General features: G+C 37.8%; 1 protein-coding gene across 1 annotated transcript; it reads left to right on the top strand.

Annotated features, from left to right (window-relative positions):
* Window positions 1–684: 684 nt before the first annotated feature.
* On the top strand, window positions 685–26,386 carry SYPL1 (synaptophysin like 1). The gene is made up of 5 exons (XM_032643604.1): window positions 685–878; window positions 16,648–16,772; window positions 18,086–18,293; window positions 23,023–23,211; window positions 24,792–26,386. Exons 1-5 carry the CDS (start codon window positions 810–812, stop codon window positions 24,924–24,926), a joined length of 726 nt encoding a protein of 241 aa, XP_032499495.1. The 5' UTR covers window positions 685–809; the 3' UTR covers window positions 24,927–26,386.
* The last annotated feature ends 450 nt before the right edge of the window (window positions 26,387–26,836 follow it).

Raw genomic sequence — 26,836 nt, 5'->3', positions numbered from 1 at the left:
ACGGAGAGAACTGGACCGACAGGGTAGGAGAGCTGGGTAACAGGAGACGCCTGTCCGGCGAAGCCTTTTTCCGTTAGGTATAACCTTCATTGTACTTCCTCCAACCCTGACTCCAATGATAACTCTGACAATAAATTTAATTTCTGTAAGAATGTTTGGTGAATCACGGTTCTGAGAGAGACCCTACCGCCAGGTCGCTCAAAGTCCGTTGTTCTGCAATAACTTTCCACCATTTTAATAAAAGGTCCCCAACGCCAGCCTTGAATCGCGGCTTCATCTGTATTAATATTTTATAAATCCAGGTAAAAGTTGGGAACTGTGAAGGGAAGCCAGGAGAAGACAGCTGTTGCCCGGAGAGGCGTGACGAGACCTAACTGAATCCTGGGGTTTCGCGCTGGGCAGCGGCCCCGCTACGCAGGCTTGGGACTGGGCGCGCGCATGCGCGACAGGAACCCGAGCGCCGCGGGCTGGATTTGAGGGAAGGGGGCGCGGAGCACGCAGCATGGCGTCCAACATCTACTTAGTTCGCCTGCAGATCAGCCGGCTGGGCCAGGTGTGGCCCGGGAAGACACCTCCCCTTCCCTGCCTCTGCCCGCCCTTGCCTCCAGCGGCCGCCCCTCTCCGTCTCCGCCCCAGCGCCTCGGCGTGCGGCTCAACCGCCGCCGCCCCGCCCCGCCCCGCGGCCTCCCAGGCCCGCCTCCCGGAGCCCTCCCCGCTTGCCCTTTCTCGCGGCAGGACAGATCTGTCCTGTCGGTCCCCTCCTCCTCCGCCCCGCCGTCCTGATTCTCTTTCCCTCCTTCCCTCAGAGGATGTCCTCCTTCCAGCTCAACCTCAACCCGCTCAAGGAGCCGCTCGGCTTCATCAAGGTCCTCGAGTGGGTGAGTACAGCCTGCGCCCCCCGGGCGGGGAATCGCGCCGCCGTTGTCGCTCCGGTTCCGGCCCGGCCGGCGTCCTCGGCGGGGCGGCTGGGGGCTCCGGGAGACGGGGCACGGCTCGCTCCGCGCGGGGGAGCGAAGCCGCCGTTGTCCCCGAGACGGGACCGGACGGGACTGGAAGCGCGGGGAGGGGACAGGAGGCCGCGGCCTGGGCCTGCGCGGGGCGGGGACGCCGCGGTCGGCGTCGAATCACGGGTCCCTCGGCTGCCTCCGTCCCAGGCGGAGCCGCCCTGCCACACCGAAGCTCACCTCTGGGTATCCCTCGGGGAGTGGTGGTTTAAATTTCTCTTTGGCTTCACTGCTTTCCGCAAGGGAAGAAAAAACTTCCTCTTGCGGTCTAACCGAAACCCGGCGGGCCGGAGTAGCACCGCAGCCGGCGCTGCCTCTGCGCCTCCGGTAGAGCTCGTGCATTTCTGCCCCGTGCGGACTGGAGGCCGCGTTCCGTCGAAAGCTGGTGTGCCTTCCCCAAGTGATCTGACGAGCTCTCGGGTCTTAATTTGCTTTTAAGATTGGCCCCAAGTTAAAAATGGATAAAAATAAACTGTGGGTCAGGGAAGCGGGCGGGGGTGGGCGGAGTAGGGGAGAAGGTCTAAGCAAAATGCGTTGTTAGTCCGGTCTACTGAAACACAAGTTAGGAATCGCCATCCAGTTTGTTTTAGGTATTTCCCAGCAACATCCTGCAGTCAGCTCTTAGTCCTTCCCTGGGAACATTCTCAGTCATTAGCATCAAAGCAGATTTATTACTTCGACCTTGGTGATGATCAGTCACTTTGGAGGAGTTGGTGAATACACCAGGCACTGCACAGTGCCTTCGGAGTTCGTGGCCTAAGACATATTCCGGTGGTGGTTTTCAGGCCCATTTTAATAGCCAGCTGGCATCTGTCCAGCGTGCAGGCAAGTTGCTTGTTTAGCCAGCAGCATTTACATCCGTAACTCTTCAACCCCGTATGTTAGTGATAAAGTGGTGAAGAGTAAGAACTTAGGATTTTCTGTTTTAAATAACCTGCGAGGATGTTTTTAAAAGTAACACAGAAACTCACATTCTCTAATGGGTGCTCAATCTGATTTCCTTCCTGCACCCAAGGGTTCCTACGTTTCCCCCAAAGTTTTACTTGGTGTTTTCTGAAAGCTGAAATAGTGCTAATTTCACACAAATGTTTACTTTAAAGACACCTAAATGTATATATTTAGGGTTCTGTTAAGCCTAAGCCTAGATTTAAATATAAAGAAGATTCTTATTTGAGTATATAAAAATTTTAAATTGCAGGATGAAAAACACATTTAACTGAGCTAATCAAATATCAGGTTTAAGAAAAAGTCTTATTATACCTAGTAGTTTAATATCATTGAGGATTATAATTAAATTTATAATTAACTTAAAATTTCACTTAAATAAATGAAGAGGCAGTTGTTTATATTTATGCTTATATTATTCGTCAGTTTTTTTAAATGTAGACTTAATTTTTTTCTTAATATTTTCCTTAATATTTTAAAACAGTGATAAGTTTATTAGTGATCATAGGTCTGACATATTTTGAAAAATGTCCTTTTTAAGCTTAAGGAAATACTACTTTCAGTTTGAACAACTTACTATTACACAAGAGAATCTTTTATGAAAAGAGTATTCGTTGTTCATGGTGTAGAGAATATTCAAATATTTGAGTGTGTATTATATACAGGTGCTGAGCTAAGCACTAGCACTAGACCATGTGAATAAAACATGGTCTTTTCCTCATGACCTAATAAGACATGAAAACTAATATGAATATGCCATATGGCCAATACTATAATAAAGGTATAGGCAAAGTGTAGTAGGTGAAAGGAAGGAGAAATCGATTGCTTGGAGGTGCTAGAGAGAATTTCAGATGAAAGAACACTTGAAGGATGAGTACTTGTTCACTTGGGGAATGGTTGGGGAGTGGCTTTCCAGGCAAAGAGAATCTTACATTCAGTGGTGTGAAAAGTTGAAGCAGCATAACCCTATTTGCGAATTTAAAAGTAATTGGGGTTGACTAGAACGTATACCGGGAGGGAGGGTGTGGTTTGAGATGATTCTGAAAGGTTTCAAAGGGCTTGCAGAATAGTTTGGAGTTTATCCTATGGGCCAGTGGTTCTTAATCCTTTGGGTTAACCTTTGATAATCTGGGCCCTTTCCTTAAGAAAATGCATATGTGCAGGTACAGAATTTGGGGTTGTTTATCGTACAGCTTCCATCTACGCCCAGAATTCCTACCGTGTAGGGTGGATTCACTCATTCAAGAGTAAATAAACAAGTGAATAATATAATTAGATTTGCCTTTTAGAAGTTTTTATTTTGTCAGCAGTGTGCGGAATGAATTGGAGAGGAAAGGTCATGATTGAAGAAAGGGAAATCTGTTGTTTGAAACATAATGAAGGCCTAAAACTAATTGCAGTGGGACTAGAAAAGAGAAGTTTAGAAATTAGAATATATTTGTAGGGTGAAGAAAAGAGAGGGCTGTAAGATGACTGCCATATTTCTGACTCGGATGAGTAGTGGCACATCTGTCTAAGACAGATCACTAAGGAGAAGCAGCAGGTGTTTGGTGGAAGGTCAGTAAGGTTTTGAATGATTGAGTTTGTGGTCTCTTTAGAGCATATAAGTGGAGGTATCCTGTAGGCAGTTAGATACATGGATCTAGAGTTTAGAAGACAAGTATGGGCTGGAGATTCAGCAGGTATTTGGCAGCAAAGGAAAAAGGTATTGTTAGGAAGTTGGAGAGAAATAACATCTTAGCATCACTATTAGACATATTTCAAGAAGAGAGTACTCAGCAATATTAGGTGCAATAGGTTAAGAAAAATAATTACTAAAATGCATCCCTTGATTTGGGTAATCAAGAGGCTTTAGTAAGAGCAGTTTCGGTAAAATCAGAAACCAGATGGTAGTAGACTGAATGGATGTATGGTAAGAAAGAGAAGACAGTGAGAGTAGATCACTATTTGACTGTGAAGATGGGAGAGATTGAGTGGTAACCTATTTTAAAGATGGGAATGAGTGAATGTGTGTGTGCGCTGTAGAGAAGAGACTTGTGAATAGAAGGTTTAAAACAGAAGCAGAGAGGCATAAGACAAGGTTCTAGAGGAGAAAGGCTCATAGTAGGAATTTTTAAATGTGTTTTGAATGAACTGTTCAAGTTTCATAAGGTGTTGATTGAGATTACCTCTAAAAATAGTCAATAAATACATTTACAAACAAATCTAAAATCTAGATAAAGGCTGCTTACTATCCATATAACTAGAAGAATAATTCCCCAAATCAGCTTACCTTTAGCAATGTTCTAGAAGATGTTAGACTAAGATATAACCTGATAATATGTAACTTTCAAGGGGTCACAAATATGAAGGCCTCATAGACTTGAAGGCAAGTACCCAGTAAATATTTATTGACAAAATAAAAATACAGTCACCAAAGCAGAAGCATTTCTATTTTGCTTCTAAACTGTAGCCACCATGCCTATATATATATATATATATATATATATATATATATATATATATATATGAATCTACTTCTGGCCCTTAGTTACAGTGCCTGGCAGTGACATTGCCTTAGTTCTGTTTGTGTAATAAGTACTCAGTAAAGGTTGAATTTTTGTTGTACTTATATGGGAATAGCAGTACTTCACAGGGCTGTTGGAATGACTGAGTTATAAATATGTGACTAATGATAATGTATTTGAACAGTTCTTAGTAGGTTCTTCAGAACTGAAATGCTATGTTTCTAGGAAGACTAGATCCAGACAGTGGATACAATTTGAGCCCTATATGACTAACATATCTTCCGGTGCTTCAAGATCACTAAGTTCTCATTTATATATTTTAAACTTTAGAAATGGTTATTGTAGACTTTTCATTTGTTTGTGTGTTTTCCTGCTTTTAGCAGCCTGTCAAGGTAATAAGATAAAATTTAGGTGAGATTAGATGCCCCATGTGTAGGAGTTGAACATGGAAGTAAAAGGCAAGGGTTAATGTTATCAAAGCAGCTTTTTCAATTATTTAATATTTTTCTAGTAAATTTTAATTTGGATCTTACTTTGTAGTCAGTTATCACTAGTATTTAGATTAAAGTTTTTCATTAAAATGACTATCTCCTTTTAATATTGAACACTGTGTTTTGGACTTTCTTGCTACTTAGGGTGAACACTGGTCAAATGTTTAGCTCTAAATAAGTCTAAGTAATATGCTTTCCTAATTCTACACACACAAAATTGTGGAAGAGATACTGTTTGGGAGTATATAAAGGAATTATAGACTAATTAAGTTGAATTTTAGAATTATGAATATTTTTGTGCTGGCCAAGTTTACTCTCAGTGTTAACAGGAGATATTTACTGAGTTCAATATATGTTCTAGGGCTTTACCTGTATTTTCTCATTTAATTTTCTGACAACCTATGAGGGTTGTTATCTCTATATTACATGTTACCGTTGTCATCTCCATGTTACTGAGGCTTAAAGAAATTAAGTAATGTACTCAGATCCCATGATTGTGATTACTACATCCTGGACTCAAACAGTCTGTTCTTAGTCTTTTCAGTAACTTACCTTTGTGTTTCTGATTGGTCTTTTAATAAATTAACGAAGAGATTACCCAAAATTTCAGGCTTAAGAAACAAAAACATAAGGTACCTGAAGTAATTTTTTTCTTGTTACATGCATGTTTATAACAGGATCTTAGGAGGAGTTAAAAACAAGTAGGGTTTTCTTGATTCATTTATCAAGTTTGAATTTTTTTCTGATTTTATAATTAATGAGCAAATTCAAAAGAACATTTAAAAACATTACTTTGGGGTAAATTATTATCCAGGAAAATTAGTGTGAAAAACGATGAGTAAGAAAACCCATAACCGTTTGAGCATTTCATATATCAATTTGTTTAAAAAACAAACTTTCAGAAATATGTACTAGTTTATCTAAAATACTCTAAAAGTTTAGTCATCCCAAGTAGATTATAGGATTTTTACAAACAGGGACCATGTTTTATTCTAATTTTGTGGTTATAACATAGCACAGAGGAGCAGCCTAGAAAATACAAATGATATTACAGAGTATAGGGGATGAGGCATACTCAGAATGATGTTTTTTTCATCCATTTGCTTAATACTTAAATTTTTAGGCTATCAGTCTATGGCACAGACTACCTTTTAAGAAACTGATCTTTCTCTTAACCTTGCCATTTGTGTTCACTTTTTTCCCCTATTGTAGAAAGGGAAAAAAGGATTTCAAATGGCATTTTGTGCCTACCAGGACTCTATATACATGTAAAACTTGTAATAGACTTACTGACTTACCACTATGCCTTTGCTCTCTGTTTCTTCTACCCAGAATCCTCTTAGTGTTTGCCTTGAGCCCTCTCATGGGATATACTAGATGTTTTTTTCATAGACTATATATATATATATATATATATATATATATATATATATATATATATATGTTGTCAGTGGTTTTAGAATGTACATATATACACATACACACTCACTTCACACATACAAATAGCAATCTCTTATAAAACATTAAAGGGAAAATTAAGATAACAACAGTGCTTTAATACAGTGGTTCTCAAAACACTTTGGTCTGAGAACCCCTTTATACTCCTAAATATTGAGTGCCTCAAAGAGCTTTTGTTTATGGGGTTGTATCGATTGATACTTACCATGTTAGAAATTTAAGCTGAGACATTTAAAAAAAATTTTTTTAAATAACGATAATTAATCACTTGAAAGTTTGATTACATCAATGGCAACAAATGCTGCTGGTTTTCCTTGAAGTGAAAGGCTCATCTTTTTCAAGAAAAAGATCTGACAAATACGCAAGTCTGAATACCTATATTTTGTTTATTATTTTTTCAAGTAAAAATAGTATTTAACGAAAAAAGTGACTAGTTCAGCAAACAACTCAGTTGTTTAAATGCTTTCCCTGCAGACCACCATTGTATTTAGGTATGCCGTAAAAGTGGGGTTTTTTGTTCCGAGTGGATTTGCTAGATCATATGGCAACTCTATTTTTAGTTTTGTTTTTTTTCTCACCCCCGCGGGCCTCTCACCGTCGCGGCCTCTCCTGCTGTGGAGCACAGGCTCCAGATGCGCAGGGTCAACAGCCGTGGCCCACGGGCCCAGCCGCCGCGCAGCATGTGGGATCCTCCCGGACCAGGGCACAAACCCGCGTCCCCTGCATTGGCAGGTGGATTCCCAAACACTGCGCCACCAGGGAAGCCCTATTTCTAGTTTTTTAAGGAACCTCCATACTGTTTTCTATAGTGGCTGCACCAGTCTACATTCCCACAACAATGTAGGAGGGTTCTCTTTTCTCCACACCCTCCCCAGTATTTATTATTTGTAGACTTTTTGATGACTGTTGTTCTGACTGGTGTGAGGTGATACGTCATTGTCCTTTTGATTTGAGGTTCCCTGATAATTAGCATGAGCATCTTGTCATGTGCCTATCAGCCATCTGTATGTCTTCTTTGGAGAAGTGTCTATTTAGGTCTTTTGCCCATTTTTTGATTGGGTTGTTTGTTGTTTTGTTGTATGAGCTGTTTGTATATTTTGGAAATTAAGCCCTTGTCGGTTGCATCGTTTGCAAATATTTTCTCCCAGTCTGTAGGTTGTCTTTTCAGTAATAAAAGTATTTGCGCATCCTACTTCATCACACAGAATATTAAGAAGACTCAAATGTCAGGATTTAATAAAAATAACAATTTTTCTGCTTCATCGAAGGCATTCTTAAGTAAAACTGGCTTTTTTTCTTTAACTGCAAATGCATGGCAGTGAAATAACAGTTTGATGCTCTTGCTGATTCTTACTAAAGCCCAGCAGTTTTACCCACCAATGCTTTTGCGCAAATCAGCGCAAATGTCAATGTAGTATAAAAAGCAAAAAATGTTGTAATAATATTGTAAAAATATTTTTGACCTCATGGACTCCTTGAAAGAGTCTTGGGTATTCCCTGGGGTCCACAGACCACACATTGAGAATTGCTTTTCTAATACAGGATAAACATCATTGGGGACCAGCAATGGAATGGAAATATGGGTGGGAGAAGGACTGTTCCCGGATCTGGGAAATAAATCTGAGAAAAAGCTTCAACCTATTGTTTGGCTTTATAACTTGCATGGAGTGGAGTACTTAAAGAAGTAGAGAGAGAGAGAAATGGCCCCCTAACAAAGACCTGAATCAACCTACCTGCTTAAGGTCTGGATTTGTGTTAACTGCAGTATTCTCCTATGTTGGTAGTTTGCGGTCCCATTATAGAATAAGGTATTTGTGGAGTAGGGCAGGGGTCCCCAACCCCAGCAGGAGGTGAGCGGTGGGCAGGCGAGCGAAGCTTCATCTTCCACTCCCTGTCGCTTGCATTGCCACCTGAGCCATCATCCCACCCCCCCACACACACCACCCCCGTCCAGGGAAAAATTGCCTGCCACGAAACCGGTCCCTGGTGCCAAAAAGCTTGGGGACCAATGGAGTAGGGGATTAAGAAGGCCTGGTAGAAATGACCAAAAAACTACTGGGCAGGGAGATGACTTATAAAACCACTAGACCAGGATGGGGAAGCGGGGAATAACATACTCTCAAGTTGAGCTTACATCAAATATCCTAAAATACATGAAGAAAACTAATGTTTGCTTAAAAGCTCAAATTATATCAGTGGCAACAAATACTATCAGTTTTCCGTGAAGTGACAGACTCACTTCAAGACAGCCATCCAGATCAACAATCGGAATATTGATTCGCTCCAAAAGACATAAAAATAATAGAACTGTTTGAAATGATTTTAAAATAAGTATATTTAGGTTCCTCAGAGATTTCTAGTTCCATACTCAGGTTGACAATTGTTTAAGAATAAAGGTGACATAAAGATGTTTTCAACAGTAATAATTGAGCTAGCAAAAATCTTCTAGCTATTTATTTCAGCAGGAACTCAAGTTTACTTTTCATGATCCAAATTCTTAAGGGTTTTGGAAACTGTACTAGAAGGCTATTTAGAGCTTTCTATGATTGTACTTTCCAAGCAGAGGGAAATAATAGAAGAGTGAAATTGAAGAACTTTGAAACTGACTTCACTGCTCAGTGCACAGTGGGAGTAAACTGAAATATTAACATCATAACAAAATGTTTTTTAAAATGAATATCTTTGGTAAATGCTTCAGACTTTGATTTAGAAAAATCAATACCTTGGCTCTAGGCATTCTAATCTGACTGATTGTAAAGGCAAACATGCTATGGTAGTTCATTTAAGTACTGAATGATCATTTGATTTAGTAAAACAGCATGCATTTGATTTGGCACATAAACCCTCATATACAATATACTTTTCGATCTATTAATATTTCTGAAGATTTCAATTATATCATTTTCCTGAACAGATTAATCATGAAATTAAATAGCAGTGAGGACCCTGCAACTAGAAACGTGAAAGATACCCATAAATTAGATGAGTACCAGTGTTCCCCAGTAGAACCCTCTGTGAGCTGAGCAGGGTCTGAGAATAGGAACTAGGGACTCTGGCTGACTCTGTCACTGTAAGATTTTATACACAAAGCCCTAGTATGCATCTATAATTTAGATGCATGTTTTACTATGTCATTATCTTAAGGCATATTATTTATATACACTCAGGGTAAATTTCATTCATATTTCAAATTTTAAAAAATCCTTATTTCAGATATTTGTCTAATAATTTCTTTTTCTCTTCTTTTTCTTTCTTCTTTTTTTTCTTTTTTTTTGCCAACTTCTGATCTGATTAAGTAGAATCTGTTTTTACCTGGTAATGTGGCTCATGAATGCAGCTCATAGAGGGTATTAATGCTTCTGCTTTCTCTTTTGGACATGAGGTTTTGTATTATCACTCAGTAGTTTTAGTAAAGACTTTTTTTTTTTCTTGCGGTACGTGGGCCTCTCACTGTTGAGGCCTCTCCTGTTGCGGAGCACAGGCTCCGGACGCGCAGGCTCAGCAGCCATGGCTCATGGGCCTAGCCACTCCGCAGCATGTGGGATCTTCCCGGACCGGGGCACGAACCCGTGTCCCCTGCATCTGCAGGTGGACTCTCAACCACTGCGCCACCAGGGAAGCCCCTGTGAAGACATTTTTAAACCACCAGTCCATTTTGTGAAGGTTAGTTTGGTTAAAAGTAAATAATTTATTCCATAAAGACACTTAGCCAGGGACACTCACATTATTAAATGAATTCTAAAAGTGGAAGAATAGGTGAAGGTATCACTGTCTGTCCTTCCCTGTTATAGGACTTCCTTACCTTCAGGATACCCAGCATACTGCCCCGACACCTGACTCTCTGACATACAGACCCAGCATGGGTTTCAGCAGTATGTTAATTTTAATAAAACTTTATTTCCTTGTTTAAGTCTAAAAGTAGATATAAATAGGCATATTTTCTTCTTGTACACCAGTTAGATGAGTACTCCAGTCTATTTTAGAGAGTAGTATTCTAGAGGACCAGATATTAGATATAGAATATAGATAGTCTAGATATCTAAATTAGTGAGGCATGTCTTGTGTCACTAATGTGGGTCCAGTGGGCAGAGAGATAAGTAGAACTTGAGGCTGTCATAATGAATATGGAACCTTTTGACCTGAATAGAAGCTTGCTGTCATCCTGTCCCTGGATTCTTACTAGTTACTGTACAGGTGGAATTTCATATCAGCAGTTTCAGTCATTCTTTATGGGATAGAGAGAGAAGGGGGAATTAGTTTCATAAGTGGCAAGGAAATATAAATCAGCATACTAGAACACCTCATTTTAGACTAGAAGTACAAACTGAAGTGCTGCTAGGAACCCCTCATAAAGTAAATGAGTGAAACAAGTGTTTGGGAGAAAAAAGAATAGTGGAAGTTCATTGATTACTGGTAACTAACACACATCCTGAGTGTTGTAGGGACAATAGAGAGTGACAGCAGTCTGGAAAGCACATACCCTGTCTTAGGTGTCATCTGTCATGCATTTCCATGTGATTGTTGCTTTATGGGGATATAGGTCTGATACTGGCATATCTTTATCCGCACCCACACAGGAAATCCAAATGTTTATGTGCAGCATGCTGATATGAAAATATTGACAACAAATTCACATTTTTCATGAATACTGGGAAAACCACAATCTATCTTCTGGCCAGGTTTCACCCATGGGCTGCCAGTATATAACTTCTGATCGAAATCAGAGTACTAGTGCAATATAGGGAAAGGTGAGATGTTTGGGTAGTTTACTCTCAGATTGTTTGTACTTCATTTAGTAAAAAGTGTGTACCTTATCCCTTTTTTCCCATAATATAAAGACCAAAATGGCAAACATGACATTTATTTATCCTCATAACAAAAAGACAAGCTTGAAATAATGAGTATTTAAGACTTGAAATATGGTTTTATTTGTACATTACTGGCAATTGATTTTTTTTCCTTTAAGCAGTTATTTAGTGAGCATTTGGTGTATGTCAGGCCTACTAGGTAGGCACTGAAAATCCTGAATAAAAGCAAATGCAAAGACATGACAGTCTGCCAAGGGAGAGATAAAGGCAGTAGTCTTAAAAGCAATAAGCTGTGGTACAGTGTGCCATTTATATACTAATTTTTGTATTAAATGGGAAACTAGTTTTTATCATTTTTGCTTTTGGGTTTTTGTTTTGTTTTGTTTTTCTAATAAGGCAAGATACACAAGAAAAATGCCTATAATAGAAGTAGTGAACTCAAGTCTATCTATTCAGCCCAGGAGACAGAATAGTACCACCACAAGGAACTGGTCAGGACCTTAAAGGATGAGCTTGTTGGAGAACCAGGGTGGGGGCAGAGGTGGGGAATCCTGGCAGAATAAATACACATATCCAAGACATAAATAGTTGGTGTGTTTCAGGAACAGTAAGTACAGTATATAGTGCAGTGTGACAGAGTTGTACAGGACCTGGCAGGGAGTATAGCATATAAATCTAGAAGGATAAAGCTGAGGCTACCTCAGCCCTGCCTCTTATGCCAAATTAAGAAGTTTGGGCCTATGGGCTTCCCTGGTGGCGTGGTGGTTGAGAATCTGCCTGCTAATGCAGGGGACATGGGTTCGAGCCGTGGTCTGGGAGGATCCCACATGCTGCGGAGCAATTAGGCCCGTGCGCCACAACTACTGAGCCTGCGCGTCTGGAGCCTATGCTCTGCAACAAGAAAGCCCGCGATAGTGAGAGGCCCGCGCACCGCGATGAAGAGCGGCCCCAACTTGCGCCAACTAGAGAAAGCCCTCGCACAGAAACGAAGACCCAACACAGCAAAAAAAAAAAAAAAAAATTAATTAACTAATAAACTCCTACCCCCCAACATCTTCTTAAAAAAAAAAGAAGTTTGGGCCTAAAAAGATCTGGAAAGCCATTGAGGAAATCTCTTCAAACAGGGGGGTGACATGACCAGATTTTTATTTCATATCAGTGTGACATCACTCTAAACAGCTCTGTCCGATAGAAACAGTGCAAACTACAAATGCCAGCCATACAGTAACTTTAAGCATCTTACTAGCCACACTAAAAGAGTGAAAAGAAACAGGTGAAATTAATTTTAATAATACATTTTACTTAACCCAGTATATCCAAAATATTATTGTTTCAACAATATAAACAATTATTGATGAGATATTTTACATTCTTTTTTCATACCAAGTCTTCATAAACCATGGTATATTTTACACTTACAGCCATCTCATTTCAGACTAGCCATTTTTAAAGTGCTCAGTAGCCACATGTGGCTTATGGCACCTTACTGGACACTGCAGCTCTAAAGCCCATAGGAAAAGATGAATGGTGTTGGGAATGAGGTTAAAAGTGAAAGGAGGAGTCTGTGGGGTTAGTCCCAGGGAAAAATGGCGCGGGCCTGAACAAAGAGTGGCAGGAGTGATGTAGACAAGTAAACAGAGCTTTTAAAAGAATGGCATTATACCCTGTGTAATCTTTTTTTTTAATTCTTTTTTTTTAATAGAAATTTATTTATTTATTTATTTTGGGCTGCGTTGGATCTTCGTTGCTGTGCGCAGGCTTTCTCTAGTTGCAGCGAGGAGGGGCTACTCTTTCATTGTGGTGCGCAGGCTTCTCATTGCGTGGCTTCTCTTATTGCAGAGCTCGGGCTCTAGGCGCGCGGGCTTCAGTAGTTGTGGCACGCGGGCTCAGTAGTTGTGGCTCGTGAGCTCTAGAGTGCAGGCTCAGTAGTTGTGGTGCACGGGCTTAGTTGCTCCACGGCATGTGGGATCTCCCGGACCAGGGCTCGAACCCGTGTCCCCTGCATTGGCAGGCGGATTCTTAACCACTGCGCCACCAGGGAATACCCCCTGTGTAGTCTTAGGCAACTTTTTTTCTTTCCCACTCAGCGTTAGGTTTCTACAATTCATCCTTGTTGAAGTAGGTAGCTGTACATTTTCATTGCTATGTAACTTCCCATTGTAAGTACTGTATATCAATACATTTTATCTACTTTCCTGTTGCTTCCCCTCCCCATATTTTGATACTATAAACAACGTTACTGTGAACATTCTTGTGCACATCATGTAGTATGCATGAGCAAGAGTCTCTGTTAGGTCTGTAAACATAGATACTAATCGTTTGTGACATTATCACAAATACTTTCTCCTAGTTTATAGCTTGTTTTACATTCAGAAGCTGACTTGATTTTTAAAAAACCCTCTTTTTCTGTAGTTGAATTTAACAGTCTCTATGGTTAGCTTTTTTTTTTCTCAAGAAATTCTTCCCTTCTTTGTGATCACAAGTTTTCTTTTATGTTGTCTTCATAATTTTTAGACTCACGTTTTACAGTTAAGACTTTAGCCCATCTGGACCGTCCTTCCTTGTGTTAGTTATCGATTTCAAATAACAAATTACCCCAAGCTTAGCACTTAAAACTATAGACAGTTTATCATCTCACAGTTTCTGTGGGTCAGGAATCTGGCAGTGGCTTAGCTGAGTTGTTGCAGCTCAGGGTCTCCCAGGAGGTTGGCTGGGGTTGCAGTCATCTCACGCCCCCCTCTAGTTCACTAATATGACTGTTGGCAAGCCTCAGACAGTATACTTTCAAGGTCCCTCACCTGGTTGATGGTAGTCCTCGGTTCCTTACCACACGAGTCTGTGAGTTGCCTGAGTATCCTCCCAACATGGCAGCTGGCTTCCCCCAGAGCAGGTGATTCAAGGGAGTGAGAAATGAAGACAGAAGCTGTAATCTCTATTACCTTACCTCAGAAAGGACATCCCAGTCCTTCTACCATATTCTGTTCACTAGAAGCAAGTCACTGTGTCCTATCCATATTTAAGGGGGGATAATTAATCTCCACCTCTTGAGGGGAGGAGTATCAAGGAGTTTGTGGTGACATCTTTAAAACCACCATTCTCTTTTCCTTAGTGCCCTACAATGCCAGTTCTGTTAGCTATAATTTGTCTATACACACAGATCTATTTCTGGCCTCTTTATTCCATTGATTCAATTTGTGTATCCTGTTTCTTTTTTCTAATTCTAAACGTGGGTACATACCCAAGACTCATTTCCTGGCCTTCTGTTTTCACTCTGTGTATTCACGCACATTTATGCTAAGAGGGTATCTATTCTTCTTTCTTTATTTTTTAACTCTTTTAACTGAAGATTCCAAACTATGTGCTGACATTATACCAAACTCTTCATATCTATAACCAGATTCCTTTTCATATATCTCTTCTTCATGGAAAAAAAATTTCGTGGATGGTTATGATCCTGATTATGGCCTGATTCAAGGTCCTGGATTAATCCATGAGAGGCATTATATCAGTGTTCAACAGTATAGGCTTTGATACCAGACCTGTACTGAATTTTATCTATTTGCTGGATGTCTGTTACCTTGAGCAAAACAAAGTTCCTGCCCTCTTTGAGTTTACATCCTAGAGAAAAGTGGGCAAACAAATAATGAAGTACTGTCAGGCACTGGTAATTACAATTGAGGAAAAATAGAGCAGTACAAATAAAGAGAATAGATAGTGTGGAGTGGGAGGGGCACTGTTATTTAACATAGTGAGGTTAGGGAAAGGCCTGGCCTCTCTGATAAGGTCACATTGGAACAGGAAGCTGTGAAGTAGGAAGTTAGCCATGTGTTCCAGGCAGAGGGAATAGTTCAGTGCAAGGGTTCTGTAGGAGTTTATCCCATGTCTTTAATGAATAGTAAAGAGATTTGGCAGGGGAAAAAGTAGCAACGTGAGATGAGAAATGTTAAAGGAGGAGAGGATCTTGTAGACCATTATATGAACATTGATTTTATTTGGAGAGAACTCAGAAGCCATTGGAGAGTTTTGAGCAGACAATAAAGTTTTCTGCCATATATATATATATATATATATATTTTTTTTTTTTTTTTTTTTTTTTTTTTTTTTTTTGCGGTACGCGGACCTCTCACTGTTGCGGCCTCTCCCGTTGCGGAGCACAGGCTCTGGACGTGCAGGCTCAGCGTCCATGGCTCATGGGCCCAGCCGCTCCGCGGCATGTGGGATCTTCCTGGAACAGGGCACAAACCCGTGTCCCCTGCATCAGCAGGCGGACTCTCAACCACTGCGCCACCAGGGAAGCCCTTCTGCCTTATATTTTTAAAAGATGACGCTGGCTGATGTGTTGACAGTAGACTGAAGCAGGGGCAGGGACAGAAGTAGGGAGCATCAGTTTCAAAGGCATAATTCAGGCAAGAGGTGATAGTTTTGATCAGGATGTTGTGATGGTGGTGGTAAAAAGTGATCAAATTCCAAACATATTTTATAAATAGAGCCATCAGCATTTGCTGAAGGATTGAGCTCTTGGTCACTACACTGTATCTGGGCTTTTTGTTTGTTTTGTTTTGTAGAAAATTCGTAAGATACAAATAGAAAAAGGAATTATCTTATGTCTTCTGTTCAGAGGTGACCACTTAAAATTTTAATGCATAGACTTTTTAATTTTTGTTGTGTGTGTATGCATAGATGTAGGCTCATGCTCAACGCATTGCTTAAACAAACTTTATGTGTATTGAACCATTTTCTTTATCGTTAGATATTTCCCAACATTTTAATGACTGCATAATGTTCCCTTGTGGAATTGAATTACAGTATATTTGATTCCCTGTCAATATTTAGGATGCTTTCAGTTTTTTTCCTGTTTGAATAGAATTTGAGAAAACACCATTACATTTCTTTAAGCATATTTATGACCAGGAAAACAAATTTCCAGCTACTTTTTGAGACCTCGAAATACCCACAAGTGAAGCTTATAAGCTCATGAAATAAGATCTCTTCTTTGCGTGTAGTCTCTTGGCTTTATAGTTACCCTTAGGTTCCAAATAAAATACCTCCAATTTACCCCCTTTTGATTTTGATACTAAGAAATAAGACTTCCTCTGAATTTCATACTAATATTTAGTGGGTACACTGTAATTTGAGCAAATGTATTTTTTTTTGACTTCTTTATTGGAGTATAATTGCTTTACAATGGTGTGTTAAAATGTATTGTTATATGGGCTGTTATACCAGTTTCTGTGTTATACTCAGGGGAAAATAAAATCACATTTGTTGAGAGTTGCAAATAAATTTTTAAATAATTTGTACAATCTTAATTTGTAAATAAGAATTCTAAGAATGTTAGCGAGCCAATTTTTAATAATCACTATATTTAAAATTTTAATGACCTATGTTTGGGTACAGTAATGCTTCTTTTCTTTTTTGGTCTCACTTTGTGTAGATTGCTTCTATCTTTGCTTTTGCCACCTGTGGAGGTTTTAAGGGCAAAACAGAAATTCAAGTGGCTTGTCAAACTAGTAAACCTGACAATAAAACGATTACAGCTACTTTTGGTTATCCATTCAGGTGAGTTATTTGTTTGTTTTTATGGTTTAACAACTCTTTTTGACTCATTAAAATTTCCAACAACTTACTGATCTTGGGGGTAGAAATTTTTTAATTGCATGCTCACTTGTAAGTAGTGATCATTGCTATTGAAAGTGTGGTGCGTGGGACCAGTATCTGTCTGCAGACTATTTTCCTGGACTGTGATGAAATAAATACAGAAAATGACAGTAGGCATTAAGAAACTTTCATATGATGTTGCCTTGACACTTTTATTCTATCATCCCACAGTGGACTGGAAATTTCAAAACAAAACAAGCCTGCTCTATCACCTTAGTTTGAGAGGCCATGTTGTGGAAGCAAACACAACTTATGAAAAATCCAAATATCTCATGTATTTGCAATTACTAAATAATAATGTGCATTATATAGCTTTAAGACATGTATTTATATAAAGTGAAGAGCTCCTTGTGTTTCTTTCACTAGCATAAAACTTTATTTTCTGAATATTTATTTTATGACTATTTTGTTTGTAAGTTGTGTTTGACCTCAGTATTCATTAAAAGGTTTATTAGGTGTGTCCTGTGTTTAAGTCAGGGTGTGAATCCTCTTCCACTTACTAACTACTTACTTGACCTCTCCAGGACTCAATTTTTCTGTTCAATAAATTTAAATCTTCTAAGGTTGCTTTGATGATTAAATAAAATCTTACATTAAAGATATGTCAAATAGCAAGGGCTTGGTAATCAGTCATTTCCTCTCCATCTCTCAATCCTTCTCTTATAAAATTCCATTACAAGGAACAGTTACAGCCTCTTTGGTGATAAGTGCTTTTGTGATTTATGGATAGGGAAAATTAAAGACTTTGTGGAGTTAGCAGCTAATTAATGCAGAGTTAAAATGTGAATCATTACAATTGATTCTCCTGGTGCTAGTAACACAGACTCTCCCTCCTAGAATGGAATATCATGTCTCAAATTGTAAACCATTTTGTAACAACGCTGTTAATCTGCTAAGTTTTTATTACAGTAAGATAGTATCTGGGTGTGAAAGTGTTTAATTCAGTCTATATTCAGTCTATCATAACCAATTATGAGGTATAATTTATGATTTATGTACATTTCTTATGAAATTTTTAATTTACTTAAATATTTGAATTTTTCATTTTTTTAAAAGAATGTTTTAATATATTTGGGGAGTATTTTTGTGAAATGTTATTTCAATATTCTGCCTTTCTAATACTTCTGTATTAGAAATACAGAAGATGTATTTCTGTCTCTGTTGGAAGAGTCCAAGTAATTCATAAATTTATTTGAGACTTTTTTTTTTAATAGGTTGAATGAAGCATCATTTCAGACACCTCAAGGTGTAAATGTGTGTGATGTAGATTGGAAAAGTCATGTCCTTATTGGAGATTACTCTTCTGCTGCACAATTCTATGTTACTTTTGCAGTCTTTGTCTTCCTGTACTGCATTGCTGCTCTTCTGCTCTATGTTGGTTACACGAACCTATATCGTGATAGTCGAAAACTTCCCATGATTGTAAGTAATCACTTTCTTTTTATAAAAAAATAATTTATATAAGATATAAGTATACATTATATTTGAATTTAAATATGGATTTTCTTACACTGGAAAAAAGAGTTCTTGGCATAAACCAAGTTTCATTGTGTTTTGACCTGTGCTTGCCAAGAGGTTGAGCTTGCTCTCCTTGTCATGTTTAACCCAATTCTTGTAGCCTGTTTGCAGCACTTTCTCTGTACTCTCTAGAGTACAGAGGTTTTTTTGTTTGTTTCTGTTTTAACCTGGAAAGAACTCAAATATGTGATAGAGCATATTAGGTTGCAAGTAGCAGAGAAATTAAGTAGAAATTAATGCCTTTGATTCGAAGAATTGCTGACCATGCTAGTAGTCCCATAACTGTGTTCCTATTTCTTATCTTTTTTCTCTCTTCTCAAAGAGACGCCCTTTATGCCTTAATTCAACTTAATAGTCTATATCAGAAATCCACAAACTATAGCACACAAGTTAAATGTGACTCACTGTTTTTGGTTTTTTTTTTTTTTCAAATAAGGGGTTTTTGGAACAGAGCTATACCCAAATAATTTACAGATAGTCTATGACTGCTTTCATGCTATAGTGTCAGAGTTAAGTCATTGTGACAGAGATCAAAAATATTTACTGTCTAGTCCTTTTCAGGAAAAGTTTGCTGACTCCTGGTCTGTGTTCTTAAATTCTTTAATTTACAATCTGACCCAGGTAATTCTATAAGAATTATAGAATTTGGCATTAGTGGCATTCATGAGCTAATTTTGAATCTTTAAAATGGCAACAAAGGATTTGGATTTGAAGTCCTGATACCTTTTTTGGCTTCAGGGTCTACTGAGCTAGATATAAAAATAATCTCTGAGACTTAGTTAGTAAAATTGCCCTGGATTATTGGTGGCCAATCCAGAGATAAGCTGTGGTTTTAAACTGGACCTCCACTACCAAAGAATAACTACAAAGTCAGTATTAGTGTTACTGACTTGAAGGGACAACAGAGGTGTTTTCGTGATACTGGTCATTTATATCCTGAGAAAACACTGACCACTGACATCTGCTTATTATTTGTGAAGTTACTTGAAAGGGTAGGCCAAATTATTAAATAACAGGTTTTATTTATTTACTTATTTTTAATTTTTGCTGCCTGGATCATAAGAATGCAGATGGTAAGTAAGGAATAAAACAATATTTTACCCATCATATTTATTCCACTTCATATATCTGAGAAGAAATTCTCAAACCTGACATTTTCATAAAATATTTCTTGGTTGTTAGGTGCCTTTCAAAAAGATAGACATCACCTTTTTTTTTTTTAATTTATTTTATTTTTGGCTGCATTGGGTCTTTGTTGCTGTGTGCGGGCTTTCTCTAGTTGCGAGCAGGGGCTACTCTTCGTTGCGGTGCGCAGGCTTCTTATTGCGGTGGCTTCTCTTGTTGTGGAGCACGGGCTCTAGGTGCGCAGTCTTCAGTTGTTGTGGCGCACGGGCTTAGTTGCTCTGTGGCATGTGGGATATTCCTGGACCAGGGCTCGAACCCGTGTCCCCTACATTGGCAGACGGATTCTCAACCACTGCGCCACCAGGGAAGCCCCGACATCAACTTTTTTACTTTGCAGTGCCTAATCAACAGAAATTATGTATCAGTAATTTATAACTTCTGTGAACTTTACAAGCCTTATTTTAAAAAAACTATGGTGATCATATAGTTATTATATTTTGTTAAAATTCTTTATAGTTTAAATTCCAAATGAAGACATTTCTTGCCAGTTTGTCATTATCCCAACAAATTTAAGTTAAATCTAGCAATGAGCTTTTTATTTCTTGTATTTTGTTTAGTAAGCTTTAAAAATATGACACTTTAAAAAAAAATAAATTTATTTATTTATTTATTTTGACTGCCTTGGGTCTTCGTTGCTGCACGTGGGCTTTCTTTAGTTGTGGTGAGCGGGGGCTACTCTTCGTTGCGGTGCACAGGCTTCTCATTGCAGTGGCTTCTCCTGTTGCGGAGCGTGGGCTCTAGGCACGCGGGCTTCAGTAGTCGTGGCATACAGGCTCAGCAGTTGTGGTACGCGGGCTCTAGAACACAGGCTCAGTAGTTGTGGCGCACGGGCTTCGTTGCTCCGCGGCTTGTGGGATCTTCCCGAACCAGGGCCCGAACGCGTGTCCCCTGCATTGGCAGGTGGATTCTTAACCCCTGTGCCATCAGGGAAGCCCTAAAAATATGACACTTTTTAAAGCAGCATTCAGGTCTATTTTTGTAGAGGGTTTTTCTGTCTAATAAAACTATAAAACTGATCTAGTTGTATCATTCAGAGCATCAAAAGTAACTTTCCACCTCAGAGTAATCAATTAGTGGTCATACAGAGGAATAATCCAGAATTAGTTCTGTAAGTGGTTTTTTTGTTGGTATAATGTATGGTGGATACTTCTTGTTTGTAAAAGTCCAGCCTCTAAATTAAATTTTGGATTCTACTTTTAATTTAACTGTATAAATATAAAAAAATTTTTTTTGTGATAACTAAATTTTTAACTATAGCCAAATACGACATGGATTTTTTTTTTTAAAGTGCTATTTGTTAATGAGGGTATGCTCTTTTATCAATGTTCTCAATTCTCTAAGGTATTTCTAGGAGAATTTCAACTGTGACATTTAAAAATCAACTTTAGTTTTTAAGTAAATGTAGCACTTTTTTATGGTAAGTAGGAGGAGCGTAAGGGTTCTAGGCCATGTGGAGGGTCGGAAATAGCATAAACTGAAACTAAACAAAGATAGGGTGTCCCAAATCATAAAGACCTGTTATGAGTCATATCCTAACTTATTGGTAGTACTAGGGCTGTCACAGGCAGGTTGTGCATTGCATAACTCCACAACTAACTAGAGTCCTGAGTCGCACAGACTGTCTTCAGAGGCCCACATTTCTCCCACTTCCCCTCACCCTAAGATTACTTCGTGCATCATTTTCAGAAAAGTACCTGCTTTTGAAATACAAGAATGTCATGCCTTAAGCCATCAACGACGTGGACATAAAGAGCATAATCAGAAAAAAACAGTGTATTTTTAATTAGGAATTTGGAAGGAAGAAACCTAAAACTTAAGAGGATTTGACATCTGTTGGTCAAAACTATGAACTTTAGCCCAGAGAGAACTTGTTTAACATGTGATAACCTCATACTAATTATTAGTTCTTCAAAAGGCATTGTATTTCTAGCAAGTGCTTAGAAAATGTTTACCTGCAGCACAAAGTACAGCAGAGTACAGCAGCAAGAAAGGGAGTACTCCCCCAGTGCAAAATATTTAAGCTATAATGTTTCTATTTTCTCTTTGATATACATTTTTTAAGAGGGCCAGTAGCAGTGGGGAGCTCAAATGCAAAATGCAAATACATTGTACCACCATGCTTGTAAAATTAGTCATTGTTTTGGTTCTCTAATTACAAGACGTTTATTCAGTGCCATCTTGACGCGGTGGACAAGCTATATATATCACAGTTTCTATATCTCATACATGACCACTGGTATTTATCCGACATAAATGACTAAAAGTTCGTTGGCAAAAGTAATTTAAAACTAACCAGATTTATTTAAAAAACAAAACAATTCTGTGATAAGCTCCAAAACCCATTTCTGAGCTTGGAAAGATTTTTGCTGCAGATATGTAAGAACTCATAGTCTTGAGCATATCTGAATGCTTAAAATACATAACATTAAAAGATACAAATTTTATATTGTTCCCACTTTGGTTGTTAATTTAAAGGAAGACCAAATGAGGTGGAACTTATACTTTACACTATCCAAATGCGGACTTTAAAAAAGTGTTACTTAGATCTTTGTAGCCAGTACTAGTTGACAGAATTCTAGTTCCCCAGCAGAATAGATTAAGCAAAATAAATTTTTTTCTTTATCGTATTAGTTCAGTAAAAGATTATCCAAAATATTAAAAACTTCAGTCTTATTCTTGGAATGTAATAAGTGGCAAAGACTTTCTTAGAAAACGTAGTGACAGGGTGTCTTGAGAGAGATTTTTTTTGTTGTCCCTTTCTTAATATAATGTGTATTCTTAAAATTTTGTGATCATGAATTTAAAAAGAGACTAGTTATCCAGGATGTGTGCTTTTCACGATTTCATTATTAGAGGTAGATTTAACTAAAGTTAGAGGTTTGCCAGAGCAGTATGAGGAAGCAGGTGAAGGGTAAGGGAATTGAGAGTATATGTAAGAGATTATAATGAAAGACCTCAGAATATAAATTAAAGAGGGAAATAAGATGAGATTGTAGGTCTCAGTGAGGTCAAAGGATTTTTGAGGTTGGGGTGCCAGAGGGAGTAAGCTAGAAAGAGAGAGGTGATATTGGAGAGGGGGTGATTAAAACAGAGATGATGGAGGTATACAGTTATTAGTGATAACAGGATCCAATATATGATCCTGAGAGGGAGAGGCTTAGATAAGTTGTGGTGAGGGCTGTGTAAAACTTTGATTTCTCCATGTGAAAATCTGACTCCTCAGGAGATAACTAATTCTTGTTTACTGTTGTATCTCAGGCACTGGGCTGGCAATAGTAAACAGCAATGTTTGCTGTGTTGACTGTGGCCTTTTTGATGAAGTATGTCATGAAGGTCATTTCTCAGTACCATAGGGTTCATTGTGATCTCAATTCCTTCATCATGGATTTGAAATTTAGTATCTTTAAATTAACTGTTCATTATTAATTCATACTTATTTTTGCTTTAGGACTTTGTTGTTACTCTTGTTGCCACTTTTTTGTGGTTGGTGAGCACTTCAGCCTGGGCTAAAGCTCTTACAGATATTAAAACAGCTACCGGTCACAATATTGTCCAGGAACTTCTGCCTTGTAATCAACAAGGAGTGATATGTCATTTTGGCTCTGTGACTAGTATGGGATCCCTAAATGTATCGGTGGTAAGTATGCAGTGTTTATAAAATATGTTATTTCACTTATTAGAAAAAACCTTATTAGTGATTTAAGAAAACAGTAGTTTTTAATAAATCTCTGGATGAATGTATTTTATTTTTACCAGCCTTATCAGAATCCTAGTTATCATATAGTCTTTACCTTTATAACACAAAAGTTTGTAAAGAAAGTTATTACTTGTAAACAGGTTTGAACAAGATCATGGTTGAGTCTTTCTTTTCATTAACATTGATTAGGCAAGACTTTGACCCAAAAGGCACTAATAATAGTCACTAACATTTACTAAGACTGTGTGCTAAGGTCATTACACTCATATCTTATTTAAGTTATCCAACAATTCTGAGAGGAATGTGGAAAGTGGTATTACTGTCTTCATTTTACAACTGGGAAAAAACGTAGCTCATATGTTAATTCAGCCAAGGTGATGCAACTAGTAAGTTGGCAAAGCCAAGGTTTGAACCAGATCTGACTTTAAAGCAAGCCCCTTCTCTAATCTGATTTGCTTTGGGTGTATGAAAAAAATACTTTTAGAGTTCCTGAAAAAATCCTAAAATTTTGGTCTATTTAAATTTAAATCTTATTTTGTCTGTTATTTTATCCAAATACAGATACCTCATTAATATAACAAGGGTATTATTTTTAGGGAGGTCTCATGTCTTTTCAGGAAAATATTTTTCCAGCGGATAAAATCAGTCCTGCCTTATAAAGCAATTTGATCAAACTTCTGTTTTATAACTTTGTAATCTAAAAGTCTTTTTTTTGCATATATATTGACAGTGATCTGAGATGGACAGTTTCAGAAATGTTGTTTTTATATCCAAATATACAAAAAGAGAGAAAGCAGTTGGCCTTCAGTAATATGATAGTGCTCAAGCTTTTTACCTCACTCTTACCTCATAAGTCACTATTATTCTTGTATTTATAAAAAACTGAAAATAGGGTATCTTCAGTTTGTTCATTTCTGAGACTTTCATCTTGTCAGATTTATACCTAGGAAGGCTAATTTCTTTTAGGTTGACTAATGCAGGATGTGACGTAAAATTCTTCTGTGACTCCTTTTCTCTTCTGGCTGCAGCTGTGGAAGTAAAGGAGATGGTAGTAGGGGGATAAAGTAGGGAAATAGGAAAAGATGCACAAAGGATGTTTATAACCATTCAGATGGGAGAAAAGTAAAAGCCCTCCCAAAGAAGGAACCATGGATTCCTGTGTTCCTCTTCACCTGGAAGCACTGAAGTCTAAATATAAAGTAATAAAAGGAAGGTTTTAGTTACTTTTCTCAAATTTAATCCCATCTTGTAATAATGAGCATGCAAAAATAAGGTATCTTTTAGTCATGATTTTATATGTTACAAATTTAGAAATTTCATTGGGAATAAGTCATTATGTATCCAAATCTGGCATTGAAATGCAAAATCTTCCTTTTTTAATTCCACTTTATGTGTAGTTCAAACTTTAAATGTAATAATGGTATACAGCCTGTAGATATTTAATATTTACAGGAAAACAAAGATAGTTATGAAATTTTAATTATATACTAGATTTTCATGTTTATTTTTCTCTTTCTTAGATCTTTGGCTTTCTGAATATGATACTTTGGGGAGGAAATGCATGGTTTGTGTACAAGGAGACCAGCTTACACAGTCCCTCAAATACTTCTACTTCCCATAGCCAAGGAGGTATTCCTCCTCCAACTGGAATATAATTGAAGGGAAAAGTACAGTACACTGTTTGAAATAGATGTCTATACTATGACCTGTTGCCAACATCTTGAGAAGCATTTTTTGTTTCTAATAAAAGTAATGGCTTTTTCAATAAATTGGTGGGTTTAAAATTTTGCTGCTTTTTTACATAAAGCTTGTGCCTTTCCTAGAAATTTAAGATGTAAATGTATTCTCACATGTGAATTTGAAAATTCTGGGGCCTATTATGAGATGATACACATTTTTAAATGAACAATAATTTCTTCACTAAGTTGTTTGCCTTCCAAAGTGTTTACACCTTAAGCCTTAACATACATCTTCACTGAGAAAAGAGTTATATTGTTATATCATAATAGGAAGAAAATCTCTATTGGAATATACACTACTGTAAGTTTGTACGGATCATATTCCTAAGACCTGTCTTTGTTTAAGAAGGTCTTGATTACGTAAATCATATTTAGAAAAAACATTTACTTCACAGTTTATATCTGAACATTGTTTATATGTTATGAAAATTTTTTAATACAAAGGCTGCATGTATGTTTTATTTCTGTTTTTCTAAATGACCTACAGTACTTGACAGGTGTACTAAAGTTGTTTTGGGAGTGGGGTTTAGAAATTTCTATTAGATTTATAGTTAATTTAGTAATTCTCTTGCATGAGGTGTAAGCTTCCATTATGCTGTTTATTTAATAGATTGGCTATATAAGTAGAACGTGGTTCACCGAGATGTTTTGATATGTATGGGCATTACTCCTAGTGATATTTGTTTGCTGTCCTTTGTTGGTCATACTCCTTCAGTGCAGGCTGAGGCCTCATCTCCTTGTAAGTACAGTAAAATAATCTACCTTCTTTTGCGGACTCTATTCATAGGGTTACAAAAAGTGAAGGTTGCCTTTTACTTTTGAAACATTTAACATTTATATTCAATGAAGTTGCTATTTTGAGTTCAGTATTGGTATTGTGAAAATGAATGCAATTTGGATCTCATGTTTCTTAATGTTATTCTTATTTCACAAATGGATAATTAAGGAATTATACATAATAAACAGGGAACCTAAGTGGGCTCTATTATGGGTGTGCTGTCTTTGCTCACACATTTGGGTATCTTCTGAATATAGGGCTTATTCACATTTTGCTACCTAATATTTTTGCTGTACAGGGCCAGATTTCCTACTACCACATAATTGTTTATATGTGAAGCACATCTTACTATTGCCTTATTTTTGTTGCTTTTGTTCATGACAAGCATTGTCAATATGAGAATGTATATCTTTTATGCAACCAGCTTAATAAAGAAGTTAAAGGAAAGAGTGCACTGATTGTTATATTACAAAGGAACTTTCCTCTTAAAGGCATGAGCAATGCAAAATGGAATGGATTTACAAAGCAAGAAATAGAATATCACAATAGTTTTTTTTTTTTAATATTTGGCAAGAAATAAAAGAAAAAATGCTTTGGAGACACTGGTTCTATCCTTTTTTCTTTCAATCTCATTTTTAAAATGCTTATTTGTAACTTTCAGATTAAGTTTTACTGATAAACCTTTTCTAATTGACTGTCCAGTTGGCAGCAAAGATTCTTGATTAAGAGTGTATGCTCTGGAGCCAAACTGCCTGAATTTGAATCTTGGCTTCACCACTTACTAGCTCATTAACTTCAGGCAAATTACTTATCCTCTGTATGCCTCAGTTTGCTTATCTGAAAAACAGGAATAAGAATGCTAACCTCACAGAGTATTTATGAGGTTGAAGTGAGTTAATAAATATAAAGTCCTTGGAACAGTGTTTAGCATTACTTTATAAATTTTGCCTATGACTACTAAATTCTGATAGCATGTAAGATAGAGATTCTTGAGTCCACAGGGCTAAGGTGGGGGGAGGGTGGTGGTCGTGGGCAGAGAGGTAGGATG

Source organism: Phocoena sinus, chromosome 9, assembly GCF_008692025.1.
Source record: "Phocoena sinus isolate mPhoSin1 chromosome 9, mPhoSin1.pri, whole genome shotgun sequence".
NCBI lineage: Eukaryota > Metazoa > Chordata > Mammalia > Artiodactyla > Phocoenidae > Phocoena > Phocoena sinus.
The sequence above is the reverse complement of the archived record's forward strand: the minus strand, read 5'-3'. Positions and strand labels throughout refer to the sequence as shown.